General features: G+C 41.3%; 2 protein-coding genes across 2 annotated transcripts in view; both read right to left on the bottom strand.

The window, feature by feature from the left end:
• Positions 1-602: 602 nt before the first annotated feature.
• LOC131447605 (uncharacterized) lies at positions 603-10,212 on the bottom strand. Its single transcript, XM_058619491.1, has 9 exons — positions 10,039-10,212; positions 7,686-8,425; positions 6,669-6,831; positions 6,426-6,532; positions 6,092-6,246; positions 5,327-5,454; positions 4,553-4,808; positions 3,086-3,402; positions 603-2,389 (listed from the first exon to the last, which is right to left on the bottom strand). The coding sequence occupies exons 1-9, from the start codon at positions 10,064-10,066 to the stop codon at positions 1,932-1,934; spliced, it is 2,352 nt and encodes a 783-aa protein (XP_058475474.1). The 5' UTR covers positions 10,067-10,212; the 3' UTR covers positions 603-1,931.
• A 4,533-nt stretch (positions 10,213-14,745) lies between these two features.
• Positions 14,746-18,573, bottom strand: part of sdc3 (syndecan 3) — a 39,534-nt gene continuing 35,706 nt past the window's right edge. The window contains exon 5 of the mRNA XM_058619132.1: positions 14,746-17,819. Coding sequence (XP_058475115.1) covers positions 17,653-17,819 — 167 coding nt within the window. The 3' untranslated portion in view covers positions 14,746-17,652. The remainder of the gene's footprint in view (positions 17,820-18,573) is intronic.

The raw sequence follows: 18,573 nt of genomic DNA on the forward strand, positions 1-18,573 counted from the left end.
TCAGGTATTCCCATTGAATGGCTCAAGACCCACAAATGGGTCCCCTCACATGGTTTTGGGGTCGGTTGATGAATCTGGAGACATTTGAAGTTGTGATTAATTTATTATATCTCTCAGAAAGGGCTGGTTTACCTATTGAAAATATTAGATGTTACAGAAATTGTAGTAAAAAAATTATGTTTTATGACCAAATGCTATTGTCTTAATTTATGTTGCAAATTATGTTTGTGTCTGTTTGTTATCTTTTAAAGATGGATCTCCATATAAAAGCTTTATAAAACACTGGGCTAGAGAATGTGTTACTTGAGTGTTTGTCCTCACAAAGATATAAGTTGGGGTATGTGTGAATGAGTGTTCATGCTGCACTCCTCCTGCCAACAGTAATAACACAGGAGCCAGTGAGCAGGAAGAGAGAGCTTCATTAAAAACCCAAATACAGCAGTTTCATAACCAACAGTTCTGTTCATCCCAGAACCCCCTGTGCTTCAAACACACTCCTCCTTCATCGTCTTCTTCTCCCTCCCATGCCTGCTGGCAGAGCCCACCCATCATCCTCTCCTCCTCCTCCCCGAGCATAAGCTCATATCTCGACTCTCCTCCCTTGTCCCAACGCCAACACTGCCTCACTCCTCTGTCTACCTTCTCCTTTATCTGCTCCCCAGGTCCCTGCCACCTCCTTCTCATTCTCATCAAACAATTCCTTCTCTGACGCCCACATCCTCCGTGCTTCACTTCAAACTACACTTTTATATACAGCAGGACTATGAACCGGAAATATTAAATAGAGTTATAAGAAAAAACTTTGTTTTACTTTGACAACTGAGAGGGAAAATGACACACAGGTCCCAACGGTCTGTTCGAGTCTCAGGAAAATGCCTTCAGCTCTTTTACAGATGGAGTTTCGTGTGGGGATTAAGTTTCATCTAACCCCTTCAACTGATCTGCATACAAAGAATAAAATCAGCAGAAAGTGCAGTAAATATGTAGGCACAACAGATAGCAACATAGATTCAAGGTTTTGAGCTATATTCAATGTCATCTGGGATACTTCTACCTCAGAAACAACAGACTTTATCCGCCTTCAGTGGTTTAAAAACAGTCTCATACAGCTGCTCCATCTGTAACTGAAAACCATCAAGTACTTTCCAGTACGCAGTCATCACACACTGAAGCGCAGTGCCCCCGTGTGGTCTAAACATCTGCAGACACATCCAAAATGAGTCATATGCATATATTAGGCAGGGTTCAGATTCTTATGTCAATCAAAGGATCTCACAATCTGGTATATGGACTTTATGGACTGTTACCAGGTTTCAGTTAAGGTTGCAATAAAGTCACGAGCAAACGGATGGATCAACAATTTGGAAGTTTTTATAATTTACACTTGAATTCCACTAAAATCACTAAATACTCTGCCTATTAATCTGTGCTGTGATTCAAATATCCTCAACACTGTGTTATTTCTGGGTTCACAACAATTAACTTCTTTAAACAACAGCACATCATAAGCATAATGTACTAACCAGTACTAAACCAGTCAGTGGACTGAACTGGCTCACTATATGTGTCTGTATATTTACAATTTACTTAACCTGAATCAAATTAAGTTTCTGGGTAACTCTATATTCTAAACTTTTAAAATACAATACCCATTAACACAACTTCACCCTTCTTCTCACCCCATACATACACCCACACCATCGAAATAGATTAAATGGAGAAATATAAAACCTTTACAGAACAAACATTTATTATAGCCCAGCTAAGTGCAGCACAAATGAGCCTGCGGACATTAACATGTTTTACATCCGTCTATATATGTTAACATATATTTAGATATATATATATATATATATACACATGCATACACGCAATACTACATTACTATTTAAGAAAAAAAAAAAAAACTCTTTAAACACACAAGCATGCATTCAAAAATGTATGGAGGAGAAGTCACATTGGAAGTGACTGTGTATCTCTCGGGGGCTCTCATACTCAATCTTGACACAAGGGGGCACTGGAGGGCTTTCTGGTGATGCAGGGCTGACCTGAGAAGGTAACAGAGATGCCACCTTGGTTGGTGTGCTCTCTGCTCTGAAGTGTGGGGGACGCAGTGTGGACACAGGTGGAAGGATGGTGCTGCTGCTACTGCTGCTGCTGCTGCTACTGGTGGTGGTGTGTGATGAGCGCTGCGAGTTTGCTTGTAAGAGCCCGAGATCCCCCTGCGGACAGAATACAGGGGGAGGCAGGGCGGTGGAGGAGGGTGGCTGATGGTCTCTAGCAGCACCCATGCTGGCAGGGTAAGATGAAGGACATCGAGTACGCTGGTGCACACCTGGCTGACTGAACATGCTACCCCACGGGTATGACTGATGCGCTGTGATCCCTCCTGCAAAGAAAAGCACACAGATTCACAAAGACGTGACAGTTGAGCTTTATGAGAGATAATTTAGCAGAGGCTCAGCAGCAACATCCCTTAAACACGTCTATGTCAAACAACATACAGTATATGCCTATTTTTGACAGGCTTCTTCTTAAATGACACAGTTCAGACCTGGGACTAACATCCATCCCGAGGGATACAATCTTGAGTGTGGCTTGGGCAGCAACAGCCTGAGCCCGAGAGAATATTGACCGAACCAGACAAGCCTCCTGTATTTTTTTGTCCAAACCCGACACGGAGTAAGATGAAGCGTAATCTTACCAACGATTCTGTCTCCATCGGTCACTCATGTCGATACACAGACTCACACACATCGCTGCACAGACACCGTCACTTACAGAAGGTCACAGGAGACGCAGCCACGACACATCCTAGTGCCAGATGTGTCCCGTTGGATGTAACGCTGTTCTCACGTGACCGGATATCTCAGGATATGTGTTAAAACCAGGTCTGAACAGTTACAGCAAGATAGACTCAAGATACTGTAGAATGCACAGACATGTTCTAGACTGATGAGTCTCACCTCTTTATCTCCATCTAAATTCAAAATGGTGTGTGGTTATAAAATGTGGGGCAGTGCATTCATTTACAACATCTCAAGTTAATAATATGCCAAGATCCTTTTTGCACAAAGTGACTCACCATGATGACCAGTGGACTGCAGCAGGATTTGTCCACTACTCTGGGACTGGAAGTAGGCGTGGCCTCCAGTGGAGTATGTCACCACACCTGTGGAGTTTCCCCCGGGGCCAAAGGTCAGGTAAGAGGTAGGGTTGGAATCTGGAGGGTTTGGGGTGAGGTAGGGGGACGGGGTGAGGTAAGCCATGCGAGGTAGAGCTGCTTGAGCTTGGTGCTGTGGTTGGCTGGTGGAGAAGGAGGTCTGAAGCGGGTAAGAGAGACTGTTGCTCTGCTGGCTGGACGTCAGATAGTCGAGTTTCTCCCCAAAGTCAAACAGAGAACTGTGGACAACATAAGGGAGAAATTAGTCACAAAAACCAAAGCAGCGTGGACTTCCACAGACCACATGCACTAGGAGCAGCCACAGAGACGTTTATATTCAGTGCCACATGTGCATCAATATGCTTCGAACCGCAAGGCAGTGCACTGAGTTGTCTGGATAAACAGGAAGTCAACAAGATTATGTCTGCCAATCGTTGCATATAGTGGTTACACTGGAATAGATACAGCAAACACTGTTACCATCAGTCAGATGTGGTTTGATTCCTGGCTCCGCTAGTCTACATGCCGATGTGTCCTTGGGCAAGACACTTGTGTGGAGATGGGTATGAACGATGTGCGATAGAAAATGTGCTGCATATAGATGCACTGTATGAATGGATAAATGGCAAAAACTGCAGTGTAAAGCAGCTTTGAGTTGTCATGAAGATTAGAAAAGTTCTATACAAATACAGACCATTTACCACCATAACCACTTTAACCCGACAGGGGTTAGGTCTCTGATATTAACAAGGATAATTTAGTAAATCACCTGCAAGCTAACACACTAAAGCTACACTAATGGCTCTGTGAGGCTGTGGTTAACAATGCTTGAAGCTAAATTATGCCAGCATGCAAACCTGCTCACAACCCCAGCATTGATTTGTCATCGCTGCGACTGTGCATGCCGCCTGTTAACGCTGCTCCGACTCCCTTTCCTGATTTCGATGTGTTGCCTCAGTCGTAAACAAATAAAATGTTGACCAGATGATGACACCAGGCCACAAGCCGAGCTTGACATTTATTTAGTTATTTTTCTGATTTACTTGAGCATCGACTATTACTTGAGGCGATTTTGGGCTTATATACCTGTGTCCTCATATAGTTTTGAAAATAAAGGAAAACATTTTGTTTTGTGGAGAATGCAGACCATGACAATAAGATATGCTTCATAATCTGGGTAAATAAATAATTCAGTCACTTAAAAGTTTTTTCTTGGCTAAAAGTAAAAAGAGAGATCTCGAACACTTGCATGAGCCATCATTACATCTGTTTTTCACAGGATCCATGGTCATGTCGGCAGTCTGTCCTCCTGTCATCTCTCATACCGACTGTCCTTGCTCAAATCATCATCTAGTATTCATGTCACAGAGGGCTGTGAGCTGAGCTAACCTGATGTCAGTCTGCAGAGATTGCGTGTCACGGTGAGCTAAGGTGGAGCCGCCCTCCAGAGAATCGACAATCAGAGGTGGTGTTGGAGCCGGTGTGTTAAGGAGAGGTGGAGTGGGGTTGGCGGGGTTGTACGCTGTATTGAAAAGGGGAAGACTGGCTCGCCGCAAAGGAGGAGGGCTGTGCATGGGACGGGGATGGTACTCCGTTAACCCTCCCTGAGCAGAAAGCTGGCTCCCATCTCTCACTCTGGACTGACCTGAGAAATTGAACACACAGAATTAACACAAGATATAGGGCAGTTTTCTTTCTGTGGAATTTTACTAAATTAATGTGTAACCTTAGTTAACCCTTATTCACTGAGCTTATCTTAACTCAAATCATGTGTTTTTATGTCATTACAACGCTCTTCCTCACCATTCAAATAAACATGTATCTTGTTTTTTATCAGTTAAACAATATAAATACCGTTTAACTTACATAATCTATGAAGTCTTCTTGACAGAGAGTGATTTACAGAGAGCAAAACTGAGATATTAGTAACATGTTTCCTGGACAAACCTGTGCCTTTGTGCTCTGTGTTGGTGTTGTTGCTGCGCCAACTCAGTGGCCTCATTAAAATTAGAAAGTGGGTGGCTTTCTATTTTTTTTTACATTATACACAACCTCAGATGCAGACACAACAACAATGATCTTCACAGTCTCTAGATACTTTAATACTTAAACAATAATCTTCTACACAAATTTGACTAAACCCTCTACTATTGAGAAGAGTACCAGGGCTGGCCAGCAGGTTGTTGAAGGAGGTTGAGGTCTGGTTAGACAGGGTCGGGAAAGAAGGTGCTGCATGGGCAAGCTGGGGCAGTTTGCTGGCAAAGTGACCAGGAAAACAGGAAGATCCATTACTGAAAAAGAGAAAACATAACACAAAAAATAAACCATGCATCAAGTAAAGTTAGAACACAAAAACAAACAACAGTTCAGGTGTTTTTGAAGCATGGTTGTATGAAATACTGACTCATTATAGACAGCCCTGCTGTTTCCATTAACCATCCTCAGGCACGGATGCTTGCTCCCACTAAAAACATTGCTGCCAGCAGAGACAGAAGGAAAACAGATTTTGGCCAATTAACTAAAGGCTCACATAATAAAATATATGCCAGCTTAAGCCTACAATATCTTAAGAATATGTTTGCTTGTGTTAATGTTAGACTGCCTTTTCCTGCTGGAAATGGACATTTGTAAACCACTCACTCTGCCACAACAATCTCCATTCAGAAAATCTGTGTTTTAAGCTCTTGGAAGCACATGACCTGTTAGTCTACCTCTGCCTTGTCTGGTAAATTTGTATCACTTATGTAAGTCTGAATAAAAGGACTTTTAACAACAAAGTCACATGATAAGGATGCAGCAGTTGTGGTGTAAAATAACCTCTACTATACCTCATACAACCACACATCAAAATAAATAAATAAAGTTAAAAAGATCCCAGTGGCACTGTGTTAGAAATTAAATATACTATAACCTGAGGGGCTTACTGACCTATTAGGTGCCAGAGTGGGCAGTGTGGGATTAATTTGGAGATGTGGGGGGCTGCTGAGGCTGCTGCACCCAGCTCTGCTCTGTCTGTGCTCTCCCTTCGCTGTGATGGAGCGCTCCACTTTCCTCCACTTAGCCCTGCGGTTCTGAAACCAGACCTGGGACACAGGATTAGTAAAACAGACGGCACAGATAGAGAATGAGGGACCAACAGGATGAGTGTGGATACCGGAGTGAAACTGATAAGTTGATTTATTCATCACTATATCTGTTCTGACTTTGATGAAGACTGTCAAATTATATAGAAAAGGAAAAGATGGAAGATGGCTGCCCTTACCATTATCCTCTGAGGTGTGACTCCAACTGAGGCTGCAATGACCTTCCTCTTCTCTGCATCAGGATAATGGTCCTCCTGGAACAGGCCCTCTAAATGCTCCAACTGATCTGTATGCATATGTACAACACACACACACACACACACACACACACACACACACACACACACACACACACACACAGGAGGTAAATTATTTCCATAGTTAAATATGAACTCACCTGAACAAACACACAGCATGATTACCAGTACTGTAGAGTGTTCGTGTTTTCTTCTTGGGTGCAGGTGGCAGCAGGCCACAGTCCACAGTCTCTAACCCTGCCAGCAGAGGGAAACTGAGGGCCTGGCCTCGGCCTCTGGTGCTGTAGCGAATGGAGCGTCGGGTGGAGTAAACCTGGGTTATCTCCATCTGCCATTAACAAGTCAAACATACAGAAACCACTGAGCTCATTACCTCAGTCAAATCCAAGCTGTTGAAATCTGTCTGGTTTACAGTGCTTTCCCTCTAAATTATGAGTTTCTAACATCAAGCGTCACATTTCTTTGAAGCTGAATTCAATTTTAGAGAATGTCAAAAAATAAAGACCAAAAGCCATCATCGATGTTGGTTTGCAAAAGCGTCCCCTGGGGTGTAATAAGGGCATACTGTGCACATTTGAATATTTCAGCTCAAAGGAAGGAGAGCAACATTGACCTTTGTTATTTATTGTAGAAACTAGTAAAAAATTCAAGGAAAGAAAAAGCTATATCTATAGATATTAATGTGCAGCCAATCTTCAAATAGCTTATTTTGTCTGACAGAGAGTCTACAACTTACACTTATTTACTATCTATAATAAAGTATAAGAAAAATTAGAATCTCAGATGTGGGAAAATTATAATACTGTAGTTTTTGCTCGAAAATTAAGATTTAAATGATACATCAATTATCAAAATTCAACTATGTCCAATAATTAAGCCAATTCATTGCTTACTAGAGAGGTTTGCATAGTTTTTCATGTTTCCTTGGTTAATATTATTATATTAACCAATATAATAATATTTTATTGAACCCCATTTTCATCCCTTTTCCTCCCCCCTCATATCACTGGTCATCCTGTCATGTCTGTCTCATTGTGCTGTATTATTGTATGTACGGACAGGTTGATTGTAGTCATTTCGCTGTACTTCTGTATAAGTGACAATAAAGGCTCATTCATTCTTTATGAATCTCCTTGTTTTTTTAGACAAAAATATATTCTATTATCTATTATCTATGCTCACCTCAACAGGCTGCGGTCCCTGCTGGGGGACACTGCGAGACAGAAGAGGGCTGTGAGGCCGTTTTGTTCCCTGAGGCTGAGCCGGTGCAGGTTGAATCGGGACTGGAGGTTGTGAGGAGTACAGCAGTGGAATGGGAACTGGGGGACAATACATGCCTGTTCCCCCACAGCCAAGATAGATGGGGTTGGACAAATCACTACTGTTCACTAGTCCAAAGGAAGGCTCCGACAGTGCAGAGCTCTCATCTGAGCTCATCGCTGACACCTCCTGTACCTGACTCTTCTTCTTCTCCTCCTCCAGCCTCTCCTTACCATCTTTTACTCCTCTGCGGTTTCTCATTCGTCCACCTTGCTTCCTGCCTCGCCTCTTCCTACTCTTTTTCTGCTCCTCTTTCTCCTCTAAACGTTTTGTTTCTTTACTATGGTGCTCATCAGAAACTGTTTCCTGGTTGTTCTTGTTCTCATTGTCTTCCTTCTGCACCTCCTCCACTTCCATCCTACTCCCTGTCTTCACCTGCTCCTCCTCTTCTCCTTCTGTTACCATACGATCCCTTTCAGACAATTTCTGTTCTTTATCCTCCTTCCCCTCCTTCCCATCTTGCTCTGCCTCCTCTCTTGCCTCTTCAACCTCCCTCTCATTAAACACTTCCTCCTCTTCTTCTCTTCTATTCCTCTTCACCCTCCCTTGTTCATTCTTTGTTTCCAGATCCTCCAGTTCCTCACACAGAAGGCTCGGACAGTCTGCAACAGAGTGAAAGGATGTTTACGATTATGCAGGCACAAGTATTTCCTCTGCATTAATGTGTGCTCAGTTGTGGTATGACATCTGTATTTTGTGACTAAAACGTTCAGTTTTAATCAAATCCAGACGTGGAGAGACCTCTGTATAATTATGTAACTCTTACCAGAACACAACACAATGAGAGATTGTTGTCAAGCCTGATGCCCCTTTCTTTTTTTTCTTTACAATTTAGACCATTTTTAGTCTAACGTACAACATTTTCAATTGAGGACTCCATGAGCTTTAGCATTATCCATTAATCTGGTCTTTAAACATTTAATCCAAAAGCAAAACATGTTCGGTTTTCCTGCCATAGAAAACCAGCTAAATACTTAATATAATAACTGTTGCTAGGAGTGGGACTCACAGGGTACCTCACTATATGATATGTGATACATGGTCCTATCACGATACATAGATTCAGTGATAATCAGTATATTGCAATACAATCATATAGCGATACATTACAATATCTGTCTAACTGAGGAAAACAAAACGTTAATGTGAAAAGTTGTGGAGGTGCAGGATTTCTATATTTACTCACAACATTAACAACAAAGTGCATAAAGTCTATGTATTGAACTTGGATGGGGTATCTCTTAGCGTGGCTTTCTCATCCATTGTCCCGTTGTAAACTCCCTCTTCTTCAGCCAGGTAACTTCAGCCCAATTTTCCCTCATTCATTCGTACTGCACGAGGAAGGACGACGAGATATATGAACCTTAATGATCATTCTAACTTCACGGACCATGATAATTGCATTTAATGATACTATTTTATTAAGTGTAAACAAAGTTTTATAGATTTTTAAATAATATAAACGCTCTACCTACATGTCGTTTATACAAGTAACCTTTACTGTTCTAAAATGTTGTAATCTTACGACATGTAACTAAGGTTACATATTTTTGGAGAGCATTACAAAGCAAGTGCCACAACGCTCCCCTTGTGGTAATAATGATAAATCACCATGATCAACATATTGTGAGATGTTTTTATTACAATGCAGGATAACTGTAAATTATTCCATCCCAACACTTGGCCTCTAAATATGAAACATTTTGACAAAGAATACAACTTCAATCGCCCTGGAGAACAATTATTGATTAATTTTACTTATTAATTATATTGAAAAGACATATGTTTCATGTTTCCTGCAGTTTGACTAAACCCTGATAAACCTCCTCTTCCTCCTCCTCCTCCTCTTCCTCCTCTTTTTCCTCAGGAGAAGCATCGGGCTGCAGTGAGTTGATAATTAGTGTCCCAGGTGTGCACGAGCTGTGTCCTCGTGCCACCTCACCTGTCCATTAATTAACCGAGGCCGGCTAGCTACTGCTAACCCGGCTAACCTGTCTGTCCCGAAAACAGGAGGTCGTGAATGTTAATGACCAAGTTTTAATTCTTAAATTGCCTCAGTGGAGCCGAGCAGCAAAGGGAGACTGCGCCTCACAGGAAGTAAACGTTTTCGGAAAGTTTTAAAGTCTTTCAAAGCTAAGTGCAGGCTGAGTGTAGACTAGCTGAAAATGGCCGAAAAAGTCAATAGTGATAAGAATAAAATATTGGACGTCCTTACCCAAGTCTTCGGCTAAGTCTTCTTCCATATTAGCACGGTCAAAACCAATAAACGGGTCCTAATAATCAATTAACCGCTTAAGGGTGACGAAGCGAGTAGCTCCGGCGCCAGAGGCTAATGAGGTTGATTGGTTGATTGCTTCCTCTCACGAGCACAGACACACAACATTATCGCGTGAAGGGTGAAACGGAAGCAGCCAATCAGAGAGCAGAACAGGACCACGCAAAAAACACACACACTGGTACAAAAACAACAACTGTATGGATTCACAGAGAGTGACATACAATACATTCACACCGTCTTTGACCCAAACACTTATAAAAACGTTTTTATCACAGTTTGTGCAAAAATGTTCATAAAATATACAGTATGATACAGACATTTATGGGTATTTAATACAGTATATGTGAGAGATATTCATTTATGTATACAAAGATATACAGTTTTGTAATGTAACAAAGTACAAACACTTTGTTACTGTACTTAAGTACAAAAGTCACATATCTTTACTTTGTTATTTATATTTTTTAAGCAACTTTTACGATTTCCTCTATCATTAAAGAAGAAGAGTTGGTAATGTTCTGTATTTATATAGAGCTTTTCTATAAAATGACATTTGATACCTACAGTAAAATGTCATATACTTTAATAATATTGTAAGTGGCTTCAACCCTAAGTTATTTTCTGGTAAGATACTTGTACTTTTACTCAAGTATCCCTTTGCGGTACATTATACGAGACTGAATATATAATTATATACACGTGTCATAATGTGTACATAAAGTGTAAAGGCTGTAGAGAAAAAATGATATTTTATAAAATCTAATTTGTTTTAGTTTAGTTAGATTCAGTTTGGGACACAATGATACAAAGATGTTATTGTCTCACAGTGAAATTAAAAGGTTATCCATGAAATTAAATTCTCGGTTTGTCTCTCTCTGGTTGATAATTGGTTTGTATGTATGTATATAAGATATACAGTATATATAATATAAATATCACACCTGCCATATATGTCCTATATTACATTTCTGTGCGGAGAAATCACTATTTAGATTGATAAATGTGAACTTTCCATCATTAAATGATTCGTACCCAAACAATACTGTGGTAGGCAAGCAAATCATATTTCATTTATTGTGCTTTATCTCAATATGTCAGTCGAGCCCGAAACATAATGCATCCATCTATATTCAGAATAAATGATAACTCCCACAGTGTCACAGCAATACAATATGCAACTATGACAACAGGAATGATATATGTAGTATGTTATCAGCCATTTTGATATAAATAATACAAATATGTAAAGACGTTCTTACTCCTGTAAATCAAATGCGATGGTAATATAACAATAAACACACATGCAGATATTTGTATTGTAAATTGCACAAGCCAACACACACTACAAACCTGAGGCAAATGCCATTTATAAATATGTGGAAGAAAGATTCCTTGTTAACGTCATGTTCACGGTTTTGTCTCCTCTGCAGTTGTTCCTCCGTTACCCACCAGATGGTGTATGAGCTGGACCCCAGACACCACCTCCTTCATGCCCCAGCTGAGGGGGCAGAGCTTTTATTATCCTGTCTTCTCCTCTTCAACAGAGGAGAACAGCTCATACAATCCCCCTCATCCTCTGCATAAAGGAATGTCTCTGTGTAACGCAGCAGCCCCACTACACACAACGCACAGCACAAGGCCAAGGCGGCCTGTGTTGTCTTCCGCGGATCCAGGGACGGCCATCTGCAGACTCACTTCACTTCAGCTGACCTCGGCCTCATCTGATGTGTTGTTAAGAATGTAAACTAAAGACCAATTTAGAAAAGTGCCCTTTCCCGTGTGCTCTTCTAATCCCCAAGGACAGTTTATCTAATCACTTCATAAGTACATTTTTATGTGATGACTTAAGAATTATGACGTCTCTGGCTGTTTGTCCCTCGAGGCCTTACTCTCTTTAGTAAGTGTAAATGGGCTGTTAAGAGGCTGCAGTCACACATGCACACACACACATACACACACATATGGGGTTGCATGTAATGTCAGTGGGTTAGAAGTGGTATGTAGGCCACACTAAGGCTGGTGTGTGATAACGCCAGAGTGAGACTTCATGTCTGCACGTGAGTTCCTTTGAATGCATGACACGGAGGTATATGTCTAATGTTAACCACTCACTCATTCATTCACTCATTCATTCACTCACTCACTGAGCTGATTCCTGCACCAGGAGGAGAGAGAGAGGTGAGGAGCAGAAGAAGAAGAGGAAGAAATTACCAAAACATGTATACAGTGTTTGCACAAACCTCACTAAACTGTGCCAATACTGTAGTTTCTACTTTACTAGTCTAGGTTTGATATGTGACTTTGAGATGGGTTTTTTTTTTTTTCCCCCTCCACAGCAGCAGAAGAGACAAACTGAATTTCATTTGTAATGCTCACAGCATTGAAGGATGAATAATTCAGCAGTCGTCTGTCTTCTCAGCAATGATGTCCTGGTTACTTTGGATAGTTTAAATACCACAATGAATGGCAATATTTGTATACGTACACTCTGTCTTGTGGGCAGAGTGTTAAGAAATGGACATGTAAAACTGGACATACAGAATAAGACTATGAGGATGAATATGTTTCAAATAGACGTGACATGAATCCATGTCAAAATGAGCTGCAGCTGTGATTAGGAAGAATGCAGTAGTATCATTAAAAAATCCCAGTTTAAACTACAAGTTTAAGTATAAACAGCAGGTGATGTTATTGGTGACACACTCTGTCCTCCTCCCTAACACACCGATAAGAATCATATTTTACTATGTGATTTCTGCCAGTCAGAGTCCATCCATTCACTCTCCATCAACCAAACACTGTATTTATCCTTGAACAGGCTCTCGGGGGCTTAGAGAGGCTGTCGCAGCTTGTATTGGAAAAAACAGAAAGACCTGGAAAGCTTATCAATCCATCACAGGGCAGAAAAATATAGACAAACAGGCCAAACAGATTACACTCTCAGTGGAAACCTACAGGAAATATTTCTCTCTTTTCCTTTTTTTGCTAAAGTCATTTTGAATTCATGCAAAAATTATTCATATGTGAAAGAAATGCTTAATTACATTAATGAAAAAAGTTGAATTCCCGTGACTCCCAGAGGCTCCAAAGTTCCTAGATTCACTTCATATTAATTGGTTTTGATAGTTAGTGTATTATATGGGAAATTAAAGCAAAGAAACATTAAATAAATTAATTATCATTTAATTAATATATCAAATTGTTTCAGTGCAGTTTTGTGAAGAATCCCCCGTCCGGCGTTTTGTCATGTGATTTATTACTTCAACTGTTCGAGTGCTTGTTTATGCAAATATCTAATCAACCAATATCATGGCAGCGATTTAATGAGCATCAGCATAGAGAAGAAATGCGATTTAAAGCGACAGAATATGACGTGGTTATTGGTGCACGATGGGCTTGGCCGAGTATTTCAGAAACTGCTGATCTACAGGGATTCTAGTGCAGCACTTTTATCTCATCATGTTTACAGAGAGAGGTCACGAATGAAATGGACACATATATACAGTATATCCAGCTGGTGGTAGTTTCTAAGGAAATTGTTGATGCCAGAGGAGAACGACCAGACTGGTCTGAAACAAGGTTATTATAGTTATAGTTACCTGAAATAAAAATGAAAACTGGACTTTAAAGTTTTCCTCTTTGTAAATCTATTTCATACATAATCCTTTTTGGGTTCATTTGAAGTGTGTTTATTTTTTTTCTCTGCCAGCAATTTTGATAGGTTGTGATATTTTTTGTTTACAATGTTGGACACAAGGCTGTGCAAGTTAAACATAACATTTGTTATGTAGTTAATTAGGTTGGGTTTGCTCATCTAAGTGAATCAAATCTCTCGTCTTTTAAATTTTGCTCATGTTTTTCCTCAGATTGAACTCCCTGAGACTCCTGGCTCACAAACAATGTGATGAGTCTCATGAGGGTTATTTATTGTTATTATTTATGTTGTTATGTACGTGTGTGTCTGTAGTCTGTTGGCTGTTTGATTTCTGCCTTTCTACCTTTGCACGATGATGCACATTTTGCACTTCAGGTTACTTTCAGGTTTTATGACACACAATACTAATGATGACCTTTTTGGCATCTTGCACCTGGCAAATACTCCAAAAACTAATAAAAACTTAACCAAAACTAAGCATTTGCAACAACACTAGCAAACCTGCTTGTTGGAGCTATTTATTAGTTTTTGTTCTTAGTTGTTTATTATACCTTATTTTGTTTACATTATAGTTATGTTTTTGATAATATTGCTTTGCTTAAAATGTTTGGTGTGTTATTAGTTTATCTTTATTGCAATGTCTGGGTTACACGCACTAGCTGACCCTCGTAAGTATAAAGGCAGGAAGCTGGTAGGAGGCTCAGGTGGACCTAGGTGACGGGCATATGGTTTTTTACCAGTGAGGAAGATTTTATTGGACTAAATAAACCATCAAGACCTCAATAACCCAGCATGGACATTCAGTTTTCTTTTGCCTGAGTACACTCCCTGCTCAGGGTGCGAAAGTAATCAAGTTTATTCAGATTAAGAACACGATGGGCTACAGCAGCAGACGACCACACCACGTACCACACGCAGCATCATATTTGCCCCCCCCCCAAACAACAATTTAATAATCAAATAAAGACAAGAGAGGACATTTTCCCCAATCAGGTTCTTTTTTTTTATTTGGAACAGAGTGGCAGATTAGTGACAGGGCAGTGGCGTGGAGGATCCGCCTCCTCTCGCTCACTCAGCCAATGACAGAAACTCAGCCTTAAAAAATGCAAATGTATAAAAACAGGAATGGGAACAGCAAACATAGAGTAGTGTAGCCTCCATTAGGCTTCACACACACACGCACACTTTGACACATGCATACCCACACTCACACATAAACATACAAATTCACCCCCTCTCTCTTTCACTCACCTCGTTCACACACACACACACACACACACATCTTATTTGGCTACGCAGGCTTATATGGGTACAAACACAACTTTTACATTTTTGACAGTCACTTTAGAAAAGACAGTACATGTGAAGATCATTCCTGCCTGTGAGAGAGTGGCGTGTCTGTCTGTCTGTCCGTCCGTCCTGCGGCAGAGAGACATACGGACGGACAGACAGACAGACAGTGAAAAAAGACACAGTCAGTGTGTGTGAAAAGCCACTGTGAGGGACGAGCTGTCCCACATTCAGCAGTGAACAGACCAAACACGCGTGCACGCGCACACACACACACACACACACGTCAACAGGCTAGTCAGTGTACACAAGAGTCTGCTGTGAAATACCGAGGTGAAACACACACACACTTACACGCGTTCATACACACACATACAGGTGGCGGTTTAGATGAGATGTGGACACACTTATTCTCACACTGGCGAGTGGACAGGCAAAAATACACACACACACAAGTAGAAGAGGTGCGTTACCTATGTGTGGAAGAGCGTGAGAACGGCTGGAGTAGGTAAACACACTCTCGACCACAGTACATTCCAACTTTAACTCACCCCTTTTTTTCATTCACTCACACACTCACACACACACACACACACTCACACACACAGAGACACCCAGACTAGTATAGTTTTGACTCCCATGCATTTTTTTGTTCTACAGTACTGAGTATAATAGAAGCTACTAGCCCAGTCGCACTGGTGTGGTTATTGTTACAATCTCTTAGATAGAAGCACAGCCCTCTTCCTCCTCCTTCTCCTTCTCCTCCTCACAATCCCCCCTTTCCCAAACTGAATCCTCAACCCACTACCTGGTCCTGGTCCCCAAAATGGTCCTGCAGGTTAAAGTTGACACCAAAACACTGATTCAAACAAAAACAAAAAATCTCTCATAACCAACACTTTAAAATGATGATTTCTGACTGAATAAGTGCACGTGGGAGCAACTTCCTGCACAGATTGACACTTTGACCCGATTTCATTAAAGTGGCCCCCTCATGCTTCCCCCTGTGATCCACCCACCCCTAAAAAGAGAGCCAGTGGTGGAGGAAAAACAAAGTGAGACATGCAAAAAAGGGAGCGTGTGAGTGGGGGATAATGGGAGGACGTGACGTTTGGACTCGTAGTTGTGCTTTTATACAAACAGACCAAACGTTAAACCAACAGGCAACTAACTGACAACTAATCAATAACATAAATGAAAACCACCCGATTCTCGCTCGTATCAAAAGTGATGACAATCACGATGAGGATAAAGAGGACAATGGTGTTGATATGTGTTCGAATGATATGATATGATATCTGGAGTATATATATATATTTTTTTAAGTCTGTGTGGTGTGTGTTTAAATGCATGTGTGAAGTGTAGTATTTGTGTGTGTGTGTGTGTGGTTGAGGAGAGCACAGCTCATCTACCGTGTGGATGACTGAGATGAATAAAAACTCTTCATGATCATGCAGATGGTTAGTGATGGCAGAAAGGATACAATATTTACATATAAACTTCTTTTTTTTAAACAGCTAAATACACATCCTCCTGATGAAGTGTTATTATTATCATCATTATTATTATTATAATGGTTTTATTATCATCATCATCATTATTATTATTATTGTTGTTCACCATCCCGCCCAAAACAGTTGATATATTATTGATTATTATTACTATCCATAACTATTCTTTGTACAACTTAAAGAGGAGCAGATGAGCTGGAGAGAAGAACCTCGGTGCACACGGCCTGTGTTTCCACAGTGGCTCCTTCGCGCTGTGGAACACGCCAAGGGTTGAGCACCGTTTTCTGGTTGGCTGAGCACAGAGAGAGAGGTCAGAGCCACCGTCGAGCAGATACAAGTGTGCGTGTGTGTGTGCGTGCGTGCGTGTTTATGTGGCTGTGTGTCAGTGTGTGTCTTCAAGCACCGGAGGGACGGAAGGCACAAAAGAGACCTTTCCTCTCAACCTTTGACCCTCTCTGGCTCTGTGTGGCCAACCAGACACTTTCTGTGTTACTCGGAGGGGTGAGGGGCGGTGAGGAGTCGAGACCGCCATTCTTTTTTTTGTATTCTTTTGTTTGTCGCTCAGCTCGTTTCCGCCCCTCTCCTCTACTCTTTTCTTCGTAGCCGTTTCATTCGCTCCATAAAAACAGAAGTGGGACTTTTTTTTTGTGCTGGCAAACACAGGTTAAGCGCTTGTGTTTATCTTTGTCTTGTTTTGTTGTTTGTTTGTTTGTTTTGTCTTTTTTACAAAATAATCATATCATTTCATACAGAACAAGAGAATCTGTAGAGTATTAATAACAACATTTACTTTAAAAACATCTCATGTGTACTGTATGTGTTATTTTTTTTTTCTCAGAATATATTTGGATTTTTTTTTTGTCCTCTTTTTTTCATTTTCACTGAAAAGAAAGTTCCAAGTCCGCAGAGAGAAGGGCCCTCGCAAGTGTTTAGGAGACAAGAGGAGAGAGGGATGAGGAGAGGCGAGCAAATGAGAGGGGAGCGACTAAGAGGAGGAGGAAGAGGATGATGAAGGGGACTTAAGAGTATCTTTCTCTCTTCTTTCTCCATCTTTCTCTCTCTCTCAGTGTGCAGTGTCTCTCTGGCGTTCGCGTGTTATGCGTAAAACTCCTCCTGCTTGTCTGGTTTCTGGTAGGTGACGGTGGCCTGCTTGGGTTCCTCCAACGTGTAGCTGCCCTCGTCCTTCTTCTTCATCCTGTACACCAGCAGCATCACCAGGAAGGCGGCAAACAAGGCTCCCACCACACCTCCCACTATCACCGCTGGAGAAATGGAGAGGAGAGCACAGTCGGTATCAAGAAAACACGTCCAGGATATTACAGTTTCTAGAAGATTACGTCGACGTGCACATACACAAAGACTAAAACAACAATGGGGCCACAGAAACATCCTGCAGCAGACTACATCGCTACAGCTTTAGAATCAATCTAGTCTAGAAAAGCAGAGCAGAGCTACCACAACATCACCATCACCAAGTGAGGACTGATGAGCCTGTATGGGCTAACACGCTCCACTTTCCATGTTGCCAGCAGCCTCCTGCTAAATTGCAGGCCTGCAGTGCCACATAACAGCTTAGCCCGATGGGGCCGCTCGTGTAACCTATCCACAGCTGCACACACCGCTAATGAACTCTGCCTGCGTGCAATAGATTAATGTGTGGTTATCAAATGAGACAGAAAAAAAAAACAAAAAACCTTTCCCTTGTTAAAGTAATTGGTGTCGATGCCAAAGCAGAGAACAAGCTGTTATTTTCCCCAAATGCTTGAGGAGCACTTTGTTTCCATTCATTGTGTGGGAGGTGTTTACTTTGTTTCTTTTCATTTAAGCATCTGAACGCACAAGCTGGCGTGTTCAAAACAATATAAGTCTCCGAGACGCGCCGCCGTGCAACAAATAAAGTATTTAACCTTTATAAACTCGGCTTTCATTCACACAGTGAGGCGTAAGGCCGTCAAGCTCTGCTCAGCCCGATATGTGTTCTCAGTTTAGATGTTCTGTTGCCCAGTATGGTTCCCG

The sequence above is a fragment of the Solea solea genome, chromosome 20, assembly GCF_958295425.1.
Source record: "Solea solea chromosome 20, fSolSol10.1, whole genome shotgun sequence".
In the NCBI taxonomy this organism is placed as follows: domain Eukaryota; kingdom Metazoa; phylum Chordata; class Actinopteri; order Pleuronectiformes; family Soleidae; genus Solea; species Solea solea.